Source organism: Phodopus roborovskii, unplaced genomic scaffold, assembly GCF_943737965.1.
Source record: "Phodopus roborovskii unplaced genomic scaffold, PHOROB, whole genome shotgun sequence".
Taxonomy (NCBI): domain Eukaryota; kingdom Metazoa; phylum Chordata; class Mammalia; order Rodentia; family Cricetidae; genus Phodopus; species Phodopus roborovskii.
Genome location: NW_026126469.1, coordinates 21,514,731 through 21,533,813, shown reverse-complemented (window position 1 = coordinate 21,533,813; position 19,083 = coordinate 21,514,731). Strand labels below are relative to the sequence as shown.

Sequence of the window (19,083 nt, the reverse complement as noted above, 5' to 3'; positions counted from 1 at the left end):
CGGGTGTGACATGATGGATCAGTGTGGCAAGCATGAGACAAATTATTAGACTATGGTGTTAGGCTACTCAATCCATTGATGTTTGCTTGTGGAAAAAAAACTAGCCAGTCTCATGAGATATATTTAATTAGTTTAGGTTCAGTAAGAAACCCTGCCTCAAAAAACACATTGGAGAGAAACCAAGGAACAAACCTGGCAGTGGCCTCCGATCCACACACACACACACACACACCACATACAGATGCACACAAAGAGAGGGGTGGGGGGATGTGGGCATGGCTCACTGGAAACAGTTCTTGTTGAGCAAGCATGGGAACCTGAGTTTAGATCCCCAGCACCCATAAATGCCAGGGATGGTAGCATGGTAGTACCATTTTTCTTAAGTATCTTCTTGATAATTTAGAATTCTTTGCTCTCTACATGATTGAGACCATACTTCATAGCGCTCTAAACTAGACTCAGTACTAGACATGAGAAACTCCTCTATAACATTTTCATGCCATATTCTCATGTTCCCTATAGATAGGAGAGTCCGATGCAGAAAAAAAATCATCCATCACTGGGTTTAATGTAACTTACTGCTTTTGTTCTGTTACCCAAAGTGCTGCTATTTCCTCTTTCATTCTCTTTCCTCACTCCCTACAGTATCTACAGAGTTCACTCTTTGTTACAATGGGTAACCCTATACCCATGCATGTATCAGTAATACTAACTGACCTAGTTGGCTATCAAAAAGAGAAAATGACATGAAATTGGAAGAGTGATATGCTAGGGAGATATGGGGGGAGTTAGAGGAGGGAAATTGGGGTAGATATAATTAAATACCATACACATATGTACATGTATGAACTTCACAATAGGAGAAAATTTCAGGTTACAAAAGCCACACTTTTGTAAAGGCTCCTTTGAAATATAATCCTTAGTAAAAATTGTCAACTGCAAGATACGAGAAATTCAAGAGATTTTGTTTAATCTCTACCAAGAAACAAGCTGTGTGTGGTTTGAATTGATTGTCCTCCACAGGTCTGTGTAGTTCAACACTTGGTCCCCAGTTGGATCCCAGCTATTTGGTGAGGCTTAGGAGGTGTGGCCTTGTTGGAGGAAGTATGTCACTGGAGGCGGGCTTTGAGAGTTAGAAAACTGGAGCCATCTCTAGTTCACTCTCTCTGCTTCAAGCTCATGATGAAGGATGTGATTGAGTTTCTTCCTGCCCTGCAGCCATGCTGGCTGCTTGCTTGCTTGCCATGTACCATGATGGACTCTTACCCTCTGGAACTGTAAGCCCAAATAAATTCTTTCTTTTTTTAGCTGTCTTTGTCATTGTGTCTTATTTCCAGCAACAGAAAAAGTAGCTATTACACCAATATTCCTATATTTGTGTTGGTTTAGGACAAAGATTTCTAACTATTTGGAAATAAGTAAAAAGTCTAATCATTATGAATCTCTCTTAAATGTTATTTCACTCCATGGGTAATATAATTTTCTGTTAGCACTAACAACTGTTGGAGTTATCCCTTCCTAATCTAGGTCCCAGTGTGACTGAACCAAGTGGTCACTTACCTCAGAGACTGCACCATCAGTCTCCCCTGCTCTATTCTGAGCCTCCAGAAGAGCAATTTGAGAAGACAGTTTTTCTGAAAGTCAAAAAGTAGTATCTTTAGACAAGCTATGTGGAGCATTTGAAAAAACAATGATGTAGTTACACTAAGGCTACTTGAGATGCACAAAATAATGAGGAAGAAATAAGCAAAGTAGTTTGAGGCTGGAAGTACCAAAAGAGTATGCGATATCAGACATAATAAACTCAGTATGATAATGGTCATGAGAGACATATTCTAAACAGTGAAAGGTTTGAAAGGCGATAGATGCAAAGATATGTGAAGTGGGACAGTTATTGCTGTAGTAAAATCTGGAATTCTACCGTCTTAGTTTATCCACAATTTTGTTTGAATTGTGGATTTTTCCACGATTGCACTTACAATGTCCTAATGTTTTTATTTTTTAACAGATGTTTAGACATTAAAGTTGAGCACTAAAAAGGAGCTATGCAATCTCAACAAGCAAATGATGACATGATGGGAAGGGGTTACATAGCTGTATAGACAGCTGGAATTAGAATCCAGGTCTTAACTCTGACATAGGGTAGCAATGCTCTGGAAGAGAAAACTGTAACACTGACACTAGTACCTCCAAAGAGCTTCTTGCATTTCTTCTGATAAACTGATTTCACTAAAGAAACTAATTACACTATTGGAGCTCTTGTGTTTGGACGCTTATCCTCCAACCTCTTGTATTGCCACCTTTGTTTACTCTACTACAAAAACCCAGGGCTCCATTCTGTTATGCAAACACATCAAATTCATTCACACATCACATTGTTCTGCTCTTTTCTCTGATTGAAATGTTCTTTGCATGACTGCCCCTCTTTTAGTCATTCAAATGTCAAGTTCCCAGAGAGACTGAGCCTGACCTCTAGCACTGCCTTCCTCTTACCTGTGATTTACTTGAAGTACCTGATTTTACTTTTACCCTAACATCTATTACTCTAAAATGTTCTTTTTGTGTACATGTTTATGGCCTGTCCTAACATGTTCATAGCTGTATCCTCAGCAAGTAGAATATTGCCTGGCTTCATAGGAAAGGGAGAGTATTCACGAAACAAATGAATTCAAGACAGTATATATGATAAGCTCAGACATTTCAAACCCCAAGAAAGGGGTATAGCTGTAGACATGGCAGTACAAAAATTGACATGACACCAATGCAAAGGCAATTTATGATAGCAGACACAAAAGCCAGGACAGAAAACTCACAGGACCTGCAAAGCACATGAAAACCACACAAACAGGAGAGGGACTACTTTCAAAATGGTACAACAAGAATCAAGGATAAAACATCAAAAAAGTCCTTTAAGTGGGTGAAGCAGTAAATTGAATTGTGGCTTAACTGGCAAGGGCAGGAATATTTTTAATAATTATGTACTATGCATAATTTCCAGAGCCAAGTGGAAAACTATAAATGGTTACATGGAGATATTGGATCTAGTTTTATAAAGGTTGCTTAGTGTCCACTCTTACTCCAAGATGATACAGCACAGAAATCAGATGCTCTGGAGCAGAGCTTCTCAAGGGGTCTTTGCGGGGGTTGAATGACCTTTTCACAGGGGTTGCCTAAGATCACTGGAAAACACAGATATTTATATTACAATTCATAACAGAAAATTTACAGTTATGAAGTAGCAACACAAATAATTTTGTGGCTGGGGGGGGGGTCACCACAACATGAGGAACTATATTAAGGGGTCTCAGTGTTAGGAAGGTTGAGAACCACTGGTCTAGGTGAATGAGAACAATAACACATTATCAGCATGCCACTGCATTGAGGAGGTTCTTACAAAGCACACCGTAGACAGAAGACAGGTTCATTCTCACTGACTACTCACATAGACCAGTAGAGTGAAGTGCTACAAAAAAAATTATTCAGCAACTGTTAACTTTGCCAGGTGCCAGGTGTTACTAAGTTTAGTAAAACAAACTAAAAAAAGTCCTCTGCCCTTAAAGAGCTCATACCATGTCTTCAGGAGGCTTACAAAAAAAAAAAAAAGATAAACACATAAACAGACCATCCTAATACTTTAGTGATGGCATAAAGGATGTTACGGGAGCACAAAGCACTTAACCCAGGATGAAGATTGAATTCCCAAAAAAGACTAGGAGGAGGAGTAAGAAAGAGTTCAAGCAAGATGTGAACATGAGCAAAAGCCAACAGGGAGGCCACCTTTAACTTACTGATTTCTCTTGCCTCCTTCCTTTCCTCATTCTGCCTATTAAAAAAATTCAACATCTTAGGATAGTTCAACATGAGTCATGCTTCCTAGAAGACACTGTTGCCATTCCCAAATGAACGGACACAGTTCACAAACCCTGCAGCATTTGTGGTGCCTACCCTAAAATGTACAGCATTATGCTCAGCTACTTGTTTACACTGTTAGTTTTATCTTGGTAAGTGCCAGCTCTGCTCCCTGAGATCCTCAGAGTATAGAGTCAGAGGGACAGCATGTATACAGTGCTAAGAGCAGAGGTGCTTCTGGGGTAAGAAGGCAGAATTTCAGTTTTTATTCATGCATACCATTCTCAGCTTTTAGCTCCTCCAGCTCTACGGTACGAAGGAGCAAGGCTCCCTTTTCATTCTCTAGCTCCATTACTCTCTTCTGCAAAGAGGCGATATTCTCCTCCGTGACTGCCTAAAGTATAGAGAGACAGCAAATTAATGACTACCTGGAAAGCTCTTCCACTGATGTCCAGAGGGCCTCAAGCACTTGTATCAGCTCAAAGTTCTCCAGCCATGAGGATGCTTTAGCATTTCATTAGGTATAAATTGCACATTTACACTCTGTAATACTCATTAGAGCCCTTCAATACAGCAAATATAAATACATCATACAGAAATTCACATTTAATTACCTGTATGCCCTCATTATAAACATCTGGTAAAGAAGTCTGAGATGCTGTTTCATGTTTTTGCAAGTTTGGTATGTTTACAAATTGGCTAATTTCTTTAGATTTTTGCTGGAGTTGATCTAAGGAAAAGAAAACAAACATGTGACATCTGAGTAAAACAAAACACAATGAAGTGATATCTGCTTCTAGTCTGAACCTAAGCTATTACCCTCTAAGGATACACCTTTACTAGTTCAGTTACTTAAGATTATAATGCCAATCACATTTTTAACTGTTTGGACCGAAGAGCATCTCAGTAAACTACATTCTTCAAAGGAAAAATAAGCACATGACATGTTACAGAGTCATAAAGAAACTGCTATTTGCATCAAAGTGGATAGAACAGGGGAACTTCATGTCAAGTGCAGGAAGCCAGAGAACCACACATTTTCTCTCCCCATGGGAATCTCAGAAAGGATATTAATTACTAGGCACTTGGGAAGGAGAGGACGTTTGAGAACACACTGCATGTATGGAATTGTCATACTGAATGCTGTTAACATGCACACCTGATACATGTTAGTAAAGAAAGGCCTAGACATTTAAAATATTCCTTTTTCTTTTCCCCCTTAAAAAATGGCTTTAGTGGAGTCAGGTGTTGGTGGCGTACACCTTTAATTCCAGCACTCAGAAGGCAGAGGCAGGCGGATCTCAGTGAGTTCAAGGCTTCTCTGGTCTACAGAGTGAGTTCAGGACAGCTAGGGCTATGCAGAGAACCCTATAGTGGTTCATGTTTACATTCTTCACACAGAATGTAAGTATTATGAGCCCTCCAGGAGTGCCCAGCAGGGTTTTAAACATGTGCACGGTTCATGGAAAGGGACCATGTACTTGGATAGTTCCCTTTTCCCTCATGATGCTGTCTATATATCCTGGTGGACAACCAAGCTTTTGTAGTTGTTTGCAACTTACTTCTTTCAAGACTCTTCCAGGGCCATGCACATTCCTGTCTGCCAGTATTAGGTTGATATTTTGAGGGAGGCTTGTGACATGGAGTTTGGTGTTCAGGGAGTTGCACATTTTTTATAAACTTCTATAATGTCAAACTTTTAGAGAAATTTTCAATTTTAATAAGATATTTTAAAATGTTTCTTATTAGAGGACAAACGTTTTCTTTAACAGGAAATTTTCACAGGACAAACGTTTTCTTTAACAGGAAATTTTCACCTATCATAAAATCAGGAAACTCTAGAGTTATGGATGACTTCTTGAGTTTAGTCTGGGTACCTACACCATCTGGCCTGACATTTCCAGAGACAATTTCCATTCCTACTCATGGCAGTCACTGCACTCTTCCGGTCAGCCATGTGATCGTTCACACATGACTACACAGGAACTGGACAGAGTACATCAGGTTTTAGTGCTGTGACAATAATGTTAAGACTATTGCCTTGAGAGGCAAGGAGAACAGACCTGGCCAGAAGAGGTGTCTTTTGTAGCCACTAACAGAGCCCTATAGGTAGAAAGTACCCATTCAGGAGCTAGAGACGTGGCTTCAAAAGCCACCAAACACTGACCTTCCAGCTGCTCGATGGCCTGAGCTAACTCGGCAGCCTGTTCACTCTTTTTTCGGAGAAGTTCTGAGTTTTCCTCCTTTAGGGCATCACAGGTGGACTGCAGCTCTTGCTCGGTCTTCTGGAGGCTCAGAATATAAGCATTCTTCTCTTCCATTTCTGCTCTATGTCTCTGCTCGAGAGCGCTGTACTGAGTCTCCAGCTCAGCCTGGGCTCGGCCCGCTCGCTCCAGCTGTCCCTGAAGCTGATGCGTCTCTTCCTGCAGGTTATGGAAGGATAATTTTCCCTCTGCCACTTCAAGTTCTACCTTTTCCATCAGAGTCTTGGATTCCTGTCTCTCTGTTTCTATGGTATTCTTTAAAGTACTTTTTTCAGCTTCCAACTGCTGTAACTGCTGTGAGAGTGTCTAAAAAACAAAAACACAAACACAAACCATCATGATGAATATTTTCATTCAGGGACCACACTGACACACTCCTAGAAGCCAGCAAGTAGCACCAATTCTATGGCACGACACCCTCCATGTTGGTTTCCGGACATTTTGGACCCTTTGTACTCATATTTACCTTGTATCGGTATTTTTTTTCTTTGTTTTTGCCTCTCCCATTAGAAAATATGTTATATGAGGGAGGCTCTTTGTTTCTTCCTTACTAGTCTCTAGCTCCAGCATAGTCCAAGGCAAAGTGGACTCAATACACAATGAATAAATCTAGTCCACGCCTAGGAGGGATTCAGGATTCAGGCACAGAGACAGGTTGAGCATCATACAAAAGCAAAGAGGGCGCTAGAAGGATATCTGCAAAGTGTTTGCAGCAAGAGAGCCCTGGGGAAGGAACTGTGTTTGCTTTACCACTGTGCCACCAGCAGGTAAGCACTCAATGTTTGCCCAAAAGAATGACTAGATGGCACTAACTCTCCAACGTCTTAATGGTTTTTATGCCTGCTGCCCAACAACTTAAAGTAGAACCAGCCATGCCCTGGCAGGTAGTGGGACCACAGATAGTACCTCGTTTTTCTGTTCGGCCAAAGTCAGCTCCCGCTGCAAAAATTCCACAACCTGAGCACGGCCCAATAAGGCTTCTTCGTGTTCCTCAAGCTTCCTTTGCATCACCCTCAATTTCTGGAAAGAAACATTTAGACATAATTACAGATAAATAAGCACGATTATTTGCCTACCTTCCAAAGTGATATGTGCACCTATAAGGCTACGCTTTAGAATGTGGAAGAAAGGGCTAAGTAGGACACCAGCATGCCATGACCCATCCAGCAGCAAGAGAATGTCCAAAATGCCTTCTCTAGAGCGTGACAACAACCAAACCCAAATGCAAGCAAGGCCTTGAATCAGGCAGCCTAATACACAAGATAAAATGACACACTCACGTTCAAAATTACATAGTTCCTGTCCTGTCCCTAAGTAGCATAGGTAACATGCATTTCTTACCTACAAAAGAGAGCAATCTTTATAGGCAAAACCAATTCTCTTCTGTTTTCAATCACAGGGCAGGCACTTGAAAAATACCCATTGAATAAATAAATCAATATATATAATTAATAGTCTATTTTTCAAAGCAGTGCAGTCTGAAACTCTACTTAGAAGTACATTCTGAAATACTGCTTAGAACTTGGAACAAGGTTTCACTACTCAAGAACAAAGAGAAGAAGGCTGGAAAGGCGGCACAATTGGCCAAGTGCTTGTGAGGACTTGTGTTCAATCCCACAGTTCAAAAAAAAAAAAAAAAAAAAAAAAAAAAAGCCAGACCAGGTGAGTCCCAGACTGAGGAGGCAGAATCAGGGTTCCCAACACTTGTTGGTCAGAGCTAGGCCAATGAGAGGCCCCATCTCAGAGGGGAAAAGTACCAAGGCAAATAGCTCCTTAGGAAGGAATGACATCCAAGGTTGTCCTCTGGCTTCCACACACATGTGCATGTGTGCATGCACACCTGTGTGCATAAACATGCACTTGCACATACAAGAACACACTTATACAAACACAGATCAAACAAAGTGCCTTTCATTCCAGGGCTCTACATTCTACGTGTACACAATGTGAGTTAGTACATGGCAAACTCAAATACAATGAAGTCAATTCTTAGTATCTAATCAATGAACTTTAAAAATACCAATTTAATAAAAGACTGTGCCTTCAAAATCACTTTTTAACCTCATTTTTTTTTTTTAAATACAAAACCGACTTCATTTATTTGAAGTTTGGAATTAGAGTAGAGCATGAATGGTAGCTGTAAATCAGCAAATGAAAAAGAAACCAGCCCACTGCTGACTCTCACAGAAGTCCCCAAGTAAATTTAGATTGAAAGTTCCAAGTTCCAACCTGATGAGATGAGGAAAAAGGGAAAGCAAGGACAAGGCACAAAATGAAATGCAACGGAAGTCAGGACACCCATAAGAAGCCAAGAAACACATGGAGGTCACATGGAGCACAGCAGGGAAGGGCAGTGGTTGGAAAGTGGCTGTGAAGTCTTGATTAGATGTTAACCAAAATGGCAGTCGTTCTACGGAGTGTGAGCAACACACCTGTTGCATCTCTGTTTCCACATCTGACTGGGTTACTAACTGAAGAAGTTCATCTTCGTGGAGACGAACCTGCGTTTCAAAGCGGGCATCTTTCTCTCGGACCACCTGCTGCATGGAACTCAACTGAGGACACACACCAGAGAAACTGTACAAGTTACACTACAGAGTATTTCACAGACAACTCTCAGCCTACCCTTCAAAGATGGGCACGCAACACCCACAGAAAGCAGTTAGTTCTCTAAACCTCACCTCTGAATGTCAGGGGTGAGATGCTGGAAGATCAAGAGGCTCAGCAGTAATGAGACATGATGAAAAAGCCTACTATAGAACTCAGAATCAAGTCATATAGAATTTTAATTAAAAATCTTCATGGACACTAGAAATGCTTTAAATATGCAAGAGTATTTTTTAATTCTGGAAAGATTAGAAAATTAGACATACAAGTGAAGTGAAATTTCTGTTAACCCCTCATACTTCTCTCAGCATCAGACTCATGTTCAAAAATAGTCCTGGAACCTCACACCTGTAAACGAGCTACCAAGCTCATGAACATTATGCAAAATGCTCTACAAGTAGAAATACGAGCCTATTCTTTCTTGTAGTTTTCAAAAATTTGCTTTGATTAAAGAACTGTGTGCTTCCAAGGGCATGCCCCTCCCCAGAAAGCCATGTGCAGCTGTCACTCCTGCAGACTTTCCCTTTAATGCATTCTTTTCTGCCTTTCTCAATTCTGCCCCACAAGAATGCTACTGTCTAGAGAGTCACCTAGCTCTCACAGTTCTGTTTAAATCCATTTTTTTGAGTGTGTAAGCTTCTATAACCATCATGTTTATAAAACACATTTTCTCTCTCAAAATACTTTGATGCTAATGTTTCTTTTATCATTTTTATTTTTTGAGATAGTCTCAACTGTATAGCCTGGGCTAGCCTGGAACTTTCCATGAAGCCAATACTGTTGTCAAACCCATGATCCAGACCTCAGTCTGAATGCTAATAATGGCTTTGGCCTTTGGTATTTTTTTTTTTTTTTTTTGGTGGGGGTGGCTTGTTCCACGATGGATCTGTTAATATATTCATATGCCTTTGTTTTAAGCAATTTCTACAATTAAAAATGTATGACATTTTCTTAGCCTACACTATATATAATACATCAAATACCAACAGAAGCTAATAGGATAAAAATTATCAGTTTCTGGGTGTATAATTCTGTGCATACACCATCGGGCATTCCTACAAAAAAGACACCTCTGTTTACCAATATATCTGATGGATAAGATCACTATGCAAAGGGCTCCCCATGGGGGGATAAAAATGTGGCATGACCCAAAGGCATCCTCAAAGGAGAACTACGCGGTAGGTTGTTGGACAAGAAACTGAGAACAACAGAGAGTTGAGGGTGCTGGTGCAAACAGGCTGGCTCTGGCTTCAGAAATGAGTATGAAGAATGGTGAATGCCAGAGCCATTAGAAGGGATTTCACACCCTTTACCACTTCTTTATTTTATGCCCATTAATTAACTTTACTGTTAAGATGTATCTTCCTAATATGATTTTAATTAGAAAAGAAGGGAACTAATGATTTGTACTTCTTTGCTTTATCTATCAGTTTCCTTGGAGTTCATCATGAGCCCACTCTCAAGAGACAGAGTTTCTGTGTGCTATTAAAATGGAGTATCTGGCTCTAAAGAACAAAAACAGTCATCAAAAAAGCTGTTGTAAGTTCACCAACAGAAATAGCACCTTCTGAGATGTTCTGGTGTTGCCTATTAATATATGTATCACTTACCATACTTCTAACTCCTTCTACCATACCCTCCTAGGGTTGGCTTTAGTATCCTAGCTACCATACTTTCATCTACCAAGCTGGGACTGGCTTGCCACATACACCATTCTGGACCCTATGGACTTTACCCTAACGGAGGCACCATCACCTCACCTGAGCCGCTTGCTCTGCCTGTGTCTGGCTGAGCTGGGTTTGCAGAGTGTGAATGAGGTCTTCCTTTTCTTGAAGCTGCTGCTTCATCAGGACAAACTCCTCCATCTCTGCAGAACTCTTATCCAACTAAGGGAGAAAATATTTACTAAGCAAAGCGTCTGGCATTACTTATTTGACTCTAGTTGTCTACAATACCTGCCATATTCCTTCTAATTTCCATTTTAACACACAAAAAGTGTGTGTGTGTGTGGGGGGGACTCTATGCATATGCTGCATAGTTTCTATCAACTGAACACATGAAACTACAAAGATCTTTATTTCATCTTAGTATTATTTAACTGAAATTTAAGGCTGAGTTATAAATTATTTTTCATTACATACAGGTTTTTTCTTTGACTATGTGACTTTATATCTGTTACATCAGTTGAGATTTTTCAAAAATGATTTTTAAGTTTATATGTATGGAGTTTATGTACACCACATGTATATAGGTACCAGTTGAGGCCAAAGGGCATCAGGAACTAGAGTTACAGATGGTTCTGACCACCGGATGCTGGTGCTGGGAACCTAACCTGGGTCACCTGCAAGAGCAGTGCTCTTAACCACCGAGCCATCTCTCTAACCCCTCAAGTGAGATTCTGCTAATGGGGTGTGCATTGACCAGTGTATCAGCTGATGTCGACAAGTTGATTCACTTTGAATGATTTTTTGCTACACTTGCATGTAATATTGTAATGTGTTTATCTGAAAAGTTAATGCAGATGGCATTAGTAAGAGTTGATATCCAGATAACCAGAGAATAAACAAAGTTAATTTTTACCCTAACAGAGGCACCACACCTCACCTGAGCCGCTTGCTCTGCCTGTGTCTGGCTGAGCTGGGTTTGCAGAGTGTGAATGAGGTCTTCCTTTTCTTGAAGCTGCTGCTTCATAAGGACAAACTCCTCCATCTCTGCAGAATTCTTATCCAACTAAGGGAGAAAATATTTACTAAGCAAAGCATCTGGCATTACTTATTTGACTCTAGCTGTCTACAATACCTGCCATATTCCTTCTAATTTCCATTTTAACACTCAAAAAGTGTGTGTGTGTGTGGGGGGGGACTCTATGCACATGCTGCACAGTCTCTATCAACTGAACACATGAAACTACAAAGGTCTTAAAATGTGATGCCTCCAAAATAAGTATTTCATCTTAGTATTTAATAAAGTTTTATTTTTCCAAATGTACAGCCGATTGAACCTGTTTATGCATCTTCACCAGCAGCTGGGGCATCTCTACCCTTTGTGTTTCTGGTATAAATTACTTGGACTCTGTGCTTTGAAACTAGCTTGATAAGTCCTTTACTAAGCAGCTCCTGAAGGGCTGCTCTGGCCAAGGAACCTTGAATCTTCGGTCTCTCAGAGACCACGGTCAGAGTAATAAGCTTATAATTGGGTACTTCCTTGCAGAGTTTGTTGTATGTAGCTTTGTCAAACAGAACTAGGTTGTTGAGCTTGTCCTGAACCTTACCTTTGGACCACTTCTTTTTGGCCTTGCCACCAGACTTGTTTACTGGGTCTTTGTCTTTCTTGGCTGACTTTCCGGCATCTTTCTTTTTCTTGTCACCCTTAGGTGGCATGATGAAGCTCTGAGAGTGACCTAAATTATTTTTCATTACATATAGTTTTTTTTTTTTTTTTTTTTTTTTTTTTGTCTGACCATGTGGCTTTTTATCTGTTACATCAGATACACACATTTTAAACTGTGTGTGTGTGTGTGTGTGTGTGTGTGTGTGTCTGCATGAGTTTATGTGCACCACATGTATTCAGGTACCAGTTGAGGTCAAAGGGCATCAGGAACTAAAGTTACAGATGGTTCTGACCACCGGATGCTGGTGCTGGGAACCTAACCTGGGTCACCTGCAAGAGCAGTGCTCTTAACCACCGAGCCATCTCTCTAACCCCTCAAGTGAGATTCTGCTAATGGGGTGTGCATTGACCAGTGTATCAGCTGATGTCGACAAGTTGATTCACTTTGAATGATTTTTTTGCCATACTTGCATGTAATATTGTAATGTGTTTATCTGAAAAGTTAATGCAGATGGCATTAGTAAGAGTTGATATCCAGATAACCAGAGAATAAACAAAGTTAATTTTTACCCTAACAGAGGCACCACACCTCACCTGAGCCGCTTGCTCTGCCTGTGTCTGGCTGAGCTGGGTTTGCAGAGTGTGAATGAGGTCTTCCTTTTCTTGAAGCTGCTGCTTCATCAGGACAAACTCCTCCATCTCTGCAGAACTCTTATCCAACTGGAGGGGAAAATATTTACTAAGCAAAGCGTCTGGCATTACTTATTTGACTCTAGTTGTCTACAATACCTGCCATATTCCTTCTAATTTCCATTTTAACACTCAAAAAGTGTGTGTGTGTGTGGGGGGGGGACTCTATGCGTATGCTGCATAGTTTCTATCAACTGAACACATGAAACTACAAAGATCTTTATTTCATCTTAGTATTATTTAACTGAAATTTAAGGCTGAGTTATAAATTATTTTTCATTACATACAGGTTTTTTCTTTGTCTGACTATGTGACTTTATATCTGTTACATCAGATGAGATTTTTCAAAAATGATTTTTAAGTTTATATGTATGGAGTTTATGTGCACCACATGTATATAGGTACCAGTTGAGGCCAAAGGGCATCAGGAACTAGAGTTACAGATGGTTCTGACCACCAGATGCTGGTGCTGGGAACCTAACCTGGGTCACCTGCAAGAGCAGTGCTCTTAACCACCGAGCCATCTCTCTAACCCCTCAAGTGAGATTCTGCTAATGGGGTGTGCATTGACCAGTGTATCAGCTGATGTCGACAAGTTGATTCACTTTGAATGATTTTTTGCTACACTTGCATGTAATATTGTAATGTGTTTATCTGAAAAGTTAATGCAGATGGCATTAGTAAGAGTTGATATCCAGATAACCAGAGAATAAACAAAGTTAATTTTTACCCTAACAGAGGCGCCACACCTCACCTGAGCCGCTTGCTCTGCCTGTGTCTGGCTGAGCTGGGTTTGCAGAGTGTGAATGAGGTCTTCCTTTTCTTGAAGCTGCTGCTTCATCAGGACAAACTCCTCCATCTCTGCAGAACTCTTATCCAACTGGAGGGGAAAATATTTACTAAGCAAAGCGTCTGGCATTACTTATTTGACTCTAGTTGTCTACAATACCTGCCATATTCCTTCTAATTTCCATTTTAACACTCAAAAAGTGTGTGTGTGTGGGGGGGGGGACTCTATGCGTATGCTGCATAGTTTCCATCAACTGAACACATGAAACTACAAAGATCTTTATTTCATCTTAGTATTATTTAACTGAAATTTAAGGCTGAGTTATAAATTATTTTTCATTACATACAGGTTTTTTCTTTGTCTGACTATGTGACTTTATATCTGTTACATCAGATGAGATTTTTCAAAAATGATTTTTAAGTTTATATGTATGGAGTTTATGTGCACCACATGTATATAGGTACCAGTTGAGGCCAAAGGGCATCAGGAACTAGAGTTACAGATGGTTCTGACCACCGGATGCTGGTGCTGGGAACCTAACCTGGGTCACCTGCAAGAGCAGTGCTCTTAACCACCGAGCCATCTCTCTAACCCCTCAAGTGAGATTCTGCTAATGGGGTGTGCATTGACCAGTGTATCAGCTGATGTCGACAAGTTGATTCACTTTGAATGATTTTTTGCTACACTTGCATGTAATATTGTAATGTGTTTATCTGAAAAGTTAATGCAGATGGCATTAGTAAGAGTTGATATCCAGATAACCAGAGAATAAACAAAGTTAATTTTTACCCTAACAGAGGCGCCACACCTCACCTGAGCCGCTTGCTCTGCCTGTGTCTGGCTGAGCTGGGTTTGCAGAGTGTGAATGAGGTCTTCCTTTTCTTGAAGCTGCTGCTTCATCAGGACAAACTCCTCCATCTCTGCAGAACTCTTATCCAACTAAGGGAGAAAATATTTACTAAGCAAAGCGTCTGGCATTACTTATTTGACTCTAGCTGTCTACAATACCTGCCATATTCCTTCTAATTTCCATTTTAACACTCAAAAAGTGTGTGTGTGTGGGGGGGGGGACTCTATGCGTATGCTGCATAGTTTCTATCAACTGAACACATGAAACTACAAAGATCTTTATTTCATCTTAGTATTATTTAACTGAAATTTAAGGCTGAGTTATAAATTATTTTTCATTACATACAGGTTTTTTCTTTGTCTGACTATGTGACTTTATATCTGTTACATCAGATGAGATTTTTCAAAAATGATTTTTAAGTTTATATGTATGGAGTTTATGTGCACCACATGTATATAGGTACCAGTTGAGGCCAAAGGGCATCAGGAACTAGAGTTACAGATGGTTCTGACCACCGGATGCTGGTGCTGGGAACCTAACCTGGGTCACCTGCAAGAGCAGTGCTCTTAACCACCGAGCCATCTCTCTAACCCCTCAAGTGAGATTCTGCTAATGGGGTGTGCATTGACCAGTGTATCAGCTGATGTCGACAAGTTGATTCACTTTGAATGATTTTTTGCTACACTTGCATGTAATATTGTAATGTGTTTATCTGAAAAGTTAATGCAGATGGCATTAGTAAGAGTTGATATCCAGATAACCAGAGAATAAACAAAGTTAATTTTTACCCTAACAGAGGCGCCACACCTCACCTGAGCCGCTTGCTCTGCCTGTGTCTGGCTGAGCTGGGTTTGCAGAGTGTGAATGAGGTCTTCCTTTTCTTGAAGCTGCTGCTTCATCAGGACAAACTCCTCCATCTCTGCAGAACTCTTATCCAACTAAGGGAGAAAATATTTACTAAGCAAAGCGTCTGGCATTACTTATTTGACTCTAGCTGTCTACAATACCTGCCATATTCCTTCTAATTTCCATTTTAACACTCAAAAAGTGTGTGTGTGTGTGGGGGGGACTCTATGCGTATGCTGCATAGTTTCTATCAACTGAACACATGAAACTACAAAGATCTTTATTTCATCTTAGTATTATTTAACTGAAATTTAAGGCTGAGTTATAAATTATTTTTCATTACATACAGGTTTTTTCTTTGTCTGACTATGTGACTTTATATCTGTTACATCAGATGAGATTTTTCAAAAATGATTTTTAAGTTTATATGTATGGAGTTTATGTGCACCACATGTATATAGGTACCAGTTGAGGCCAAAGGGCATCAGGAACTAGAGTTACAGATGGTTCTGACCACCGGATGCTGGTGCTGGGAACCTAACCTGGGTCACCTGCAAGAGCAGTGCTCTTAACCACCGAGCCATCTCTCTAACCCCTCAAGTGAGATTCTGCTAATGGGGTGTGCATTGACCAGTGTATCAGCTGATGTCGACAAGTTGATTCACTTTGAATGATTTTTTGCTACACTTGCATGTAATATTGTAATGTGTTTATCTGAAAAGTTAATGCAGATGGCATTAGTAAGAGTTGATATCCAGATAACCAGAGAATAAACAAAGTTAATTTTTACCCTAACAGAGGCGCCACACCTCACCTGAGCTGCTTGCTCTGCCTGTGTCTGGCTGAGCTGGGTTTGCAGAGTGTGAATGAGGTCTTCCTTTTCTTGAAGCTGCTGCTTCATAAGGACAAATTCCTCCATCTCTGCAGAATTCTTATCCAACTAAGGGAGAAAATATTTACTAAGCAAAGCGTCTGGCATTACTTATTTGACTCTAGTTGTCTACAATACCTGCCATATTCCTTCTAATTTCCATTTTAACACTCAAAAAGTGTGTGTGTGTGGGGGGGGGACTCTATGCGTATGCTGCATAGTTTCTATCAACTGAACACATGAAACTACAAAGATCTTTATTTCATCTTAGTATTATTTAACTGAAATTTAAGGCTGAGTTATAAATTATTTTTCATTACATACAGGTTTTTTCTTTGTCTGACTATGTGACTTTATATCTGTTACATCAGATGAGATTTTTCAAAAATGATTTTTAAGTTTATATGTATGGAGTTTATGTGCACCACATGTATATAGGTACCAGTTGAGGCCAAAGGGCATCAGGAACTAGAGTTACAGATGGTTCTGACCACCGGATGCTGGTGCTGGGAACCTAACCTGGGTCACCTGCAAGAGCAGTGCTCTTAACCACCGAGCCATCTCTCTAACCCCTCAAGTGAGATTCTGCTAATGGGGTGTGCATTGATCAGTGTATAGTTGATGTCGACAAGTTGATTCACTTTGAATGATTTTTTGCTATACTTATATGTAATATTGTGTTTGTATATAATAATGTGTTTATCTGAAAAGTTAATGCAGATGGCATTAGTAAGAGTTGATATCCAGATAACCAGAGAATAAACATAAAGTTAGTTTTTCTGATTCAAAAGTATTTATACATTTTGAGGTCCAAAAGGAAGGCAAACTAATGATATATAATTCATTTTTTTATTTCTAACTAGTACTTTACTGTATAGATATTCCACAGTTTGTTTAGATATTCACCTGTTGATGGAAATGTGAGCTGACTACATTCACACATGATATCCAATGAACACATATTTAAAAAGCCAGGCATGGTGGCTCATGCCTGTAATTCCAGCACTCAGGAGGCTGAGACAAGAGGAATGCTACAAGTTCAAGGAAAACTGGGGTACAATGTTAGACTGTGTCTCCAAAACAACAACAAAAACCATGAAGAATAAGGAGCAGAACAGCATGTTTAAGAAAAGTGTACAGGGCATGAAAAGAAAATTAGAATTAGAAAAGTTAAAAAAGTATTAAATTCATAAAACTAATGTATAAGAAAATGCATTTCAGACAAAAAAAAAGCAAACACAAAACAGGATGCCATGAGTTAAATAAGAAAAAAGGATAGCTCTAAAAAATAATATATAACCAAAAATAAAGGCTAACAAACAGAAATCTGCAAGGAAGAATAATGAAAGCAATGGAGCTGATCAAACACTGTAAACCATGTAATTCCATAGAGCTTCTGACAAGATGTGAACCATATATGGGAAGAATCTACTGAGAATGCTGAGAATGTGCAAATACCAACCGAGAATGCCACTCACCAATGCAAACTCTAATAAGATGACTAGACTTGGAAGTAAGGAAGAGAGGAAGGGCAGGCGGAGAAGGGCTGACTGATGGGGATAGCTACTAATTGTCTAGAAAGAGGCATTTGTCATGTACACCCGTTGGCAGTCAGCGATTTGCTAAGTTAATAATAATGAGGCAACTCACTCCTACCTTCAAGGCTTGTTCTGTCTGTGCCTGGTGAAGCTGGGCTTGCAAGTTACTAATTAATTTCTCCTTTTCCTGAAGTTCGTGTTTTATCTCTTCTACTTTCATCACTTCTGTAGAATTCTTATCAGGCTGAAAAATGCAATAGAGTAAAGTCACTTACTTAAAAGTTATAATATTTATTTTATCTTTTACACTACTTGCCCTTTAGAGACATTTAATTACTGTTTCAGTAAACTGACAGAAGCTCTCAGGAGCCATAAGCAGGAGAATCTGAGTTAGAAACAGCCTTGTCTAGAGTCCCAGAATGACAGAACTACACACAGAAACCCTGTCTCAACCAAACAAACAACAAAACCAGTCAACAAGAACAGGAGCAAGAACCGAACAAAGGCAATGGGCTGGGAAGATAGCTCAGTTTAAGAAAGTTTGCTATACAACCATGAGGACTAGGGTTTGGATCCTAGAACCCACCAACACCTGTTACTCATCCTGAAGGGATCTGACACCCTCTTCTTAGCTCTGCTACCTTTCTGTCTGTCGCTGCCCCCGCCCCCAGCACTCACACTGCACTAAGCACACCATGGTTAAAGGGCTGCTGTGACTGACAGCTGGAGTGTACTGCATCTTCTTTTAGAAATCATTTATTTATTTTAACAGGGAAACAAAATGAGGATATAAGATGCTGACACATTTAAGGCCTGAGGGCTAAGTAGTAAGCTACAGTGAAATGTAGAATATAAAATGGATAAAAAAAAAAATATCCAACAACATGAGTCAAGGGAAGTCTGAAAGAATAAACACAGAAAGAAAAAGGTTAGTGCCTGCCACCACAGCCAGGGGAGGAGAGTTGCCATAGAAACCACAGAGAAAAATACTTCAAAGAAATTACTTGCTTTATAATCAACTTTGAGATGTTAAAGAATCCTATTCTATTCTCCTCCTTCACATGCCCCTGCTGTACAAGAGACTAAATCTAGGACCTTATACACACCGTATAGGTGCTCTTCTCCTGAGCCATCTCCCCAAGGAAAAGCCATGTCTCTGACAGACAAAGCTAAGCAGGGCACTGGGCACTGGGAGCAAGTGCCCTCAAGGACTGTGGCTCACAACGTGAGACCTCCCCTCCCAGAACTAACATTTCTGAGAGGGAGTAGGGTAAAGCTAGGCTGTGTGTAGTGACCCACTGGTATCAGTATAATTTCATAAATGCTCTAAAACCCTGATGTTCCTTGTCTCCTAAACAGATAACTGAATGTGGCTCTGAACAGAAAGCTAAGGAGAATGTACAATGGAACACTATACTCCTCTAAAGACAGCTTTCTTTAGTCCCAAG

General features: G+C 40.0%; 2 protein-coding genes across 19 annotated transcripts in view; both read right to left on the bottom strand.

The window, feature by feature from the left end:
- The window catches only part of Golgb1 (golgin B1), a 43,357-nt gene that overhangs the window by 18,609 nt on the left and 5,665 nt on the right, over positions 1–19,083 (bottom strand). Inside the window, exons 4-15 of one of the 18 annotated variants that reach the window (XM_051191427.1) lie at positions 17,754–17,879; positions 15,193–15,318; positions 14,344–14,469; positions 13,495–13,620; positions 12,645–12,770; positions 10,481–10,606; positions 8,546–8,668; positions 7,020–7,133; positions 6,017–6,419; positions 4,464–4,579; positions 4,129–4,243; positions 1,561–1,634 (exon numbers count right to left, since the gene is read on the bottom strand). In XM_051191427.1, the coding sequence (XP_051047384.1) occupies positions 1,561–1,634; positions 4,129–4,243; positions 4,464–4,579; positions 6,017–6,419; positions 7,020–7,133; positions 8,546–8,668; positions 10,481–10,606; positions 12,645–12,770; positions 13,495–13,620; positions 14,344–14,469; positions 15,193–15,318; positions 17,754–17,879 (1,701 nt within the window). Of the gene's footprint in view, positions 1–1,560; positions 1,635–4,128; positions 4,244–4,463; positions 4,580–6,016; positions 6,420–7,019; positions 7,134–8,545; positions 8,669–10,480; positions 10,607–11,324; positions 11,431–12,644; positions 12,771–13,494; positions 13,621–14,343; positions 14,470–15,192; positions 15,319–17,753; positions 17,880–19,083 lie in introns of those variants that run through there. The other 17 variants (XM_051191428.1, XM_051191429.1, XM_051191430.1 and 14 more) reach the window with 17 other exon arrangements.
- On the bottom strand, positions 11,679–12,115 carry LOC127227141 (40S ribosomal protein S25-like). Its single transcript, XM_051191446.1, has one exon. The coding sequence runs from the start codon at positions 12,098–12,100 to the stop codon at positions 11,726–11,728; it is 375 nt and encodes a 124-aa protein (XP_051047403.1). The 5' UTR covers positions 12,101–12,115; the 3' UTR covers positions 11,679–11,725.

Excerpts from the sequence above, each read along its gene's own strand:
- LOC127227141 (XM_051191446.1), bottom strand. The coding sequence starts at position 12,100 with ATGCCACCTAAGGGTGACAAGAAAAAGAAAGATGCCGGAAAGTCAGCC.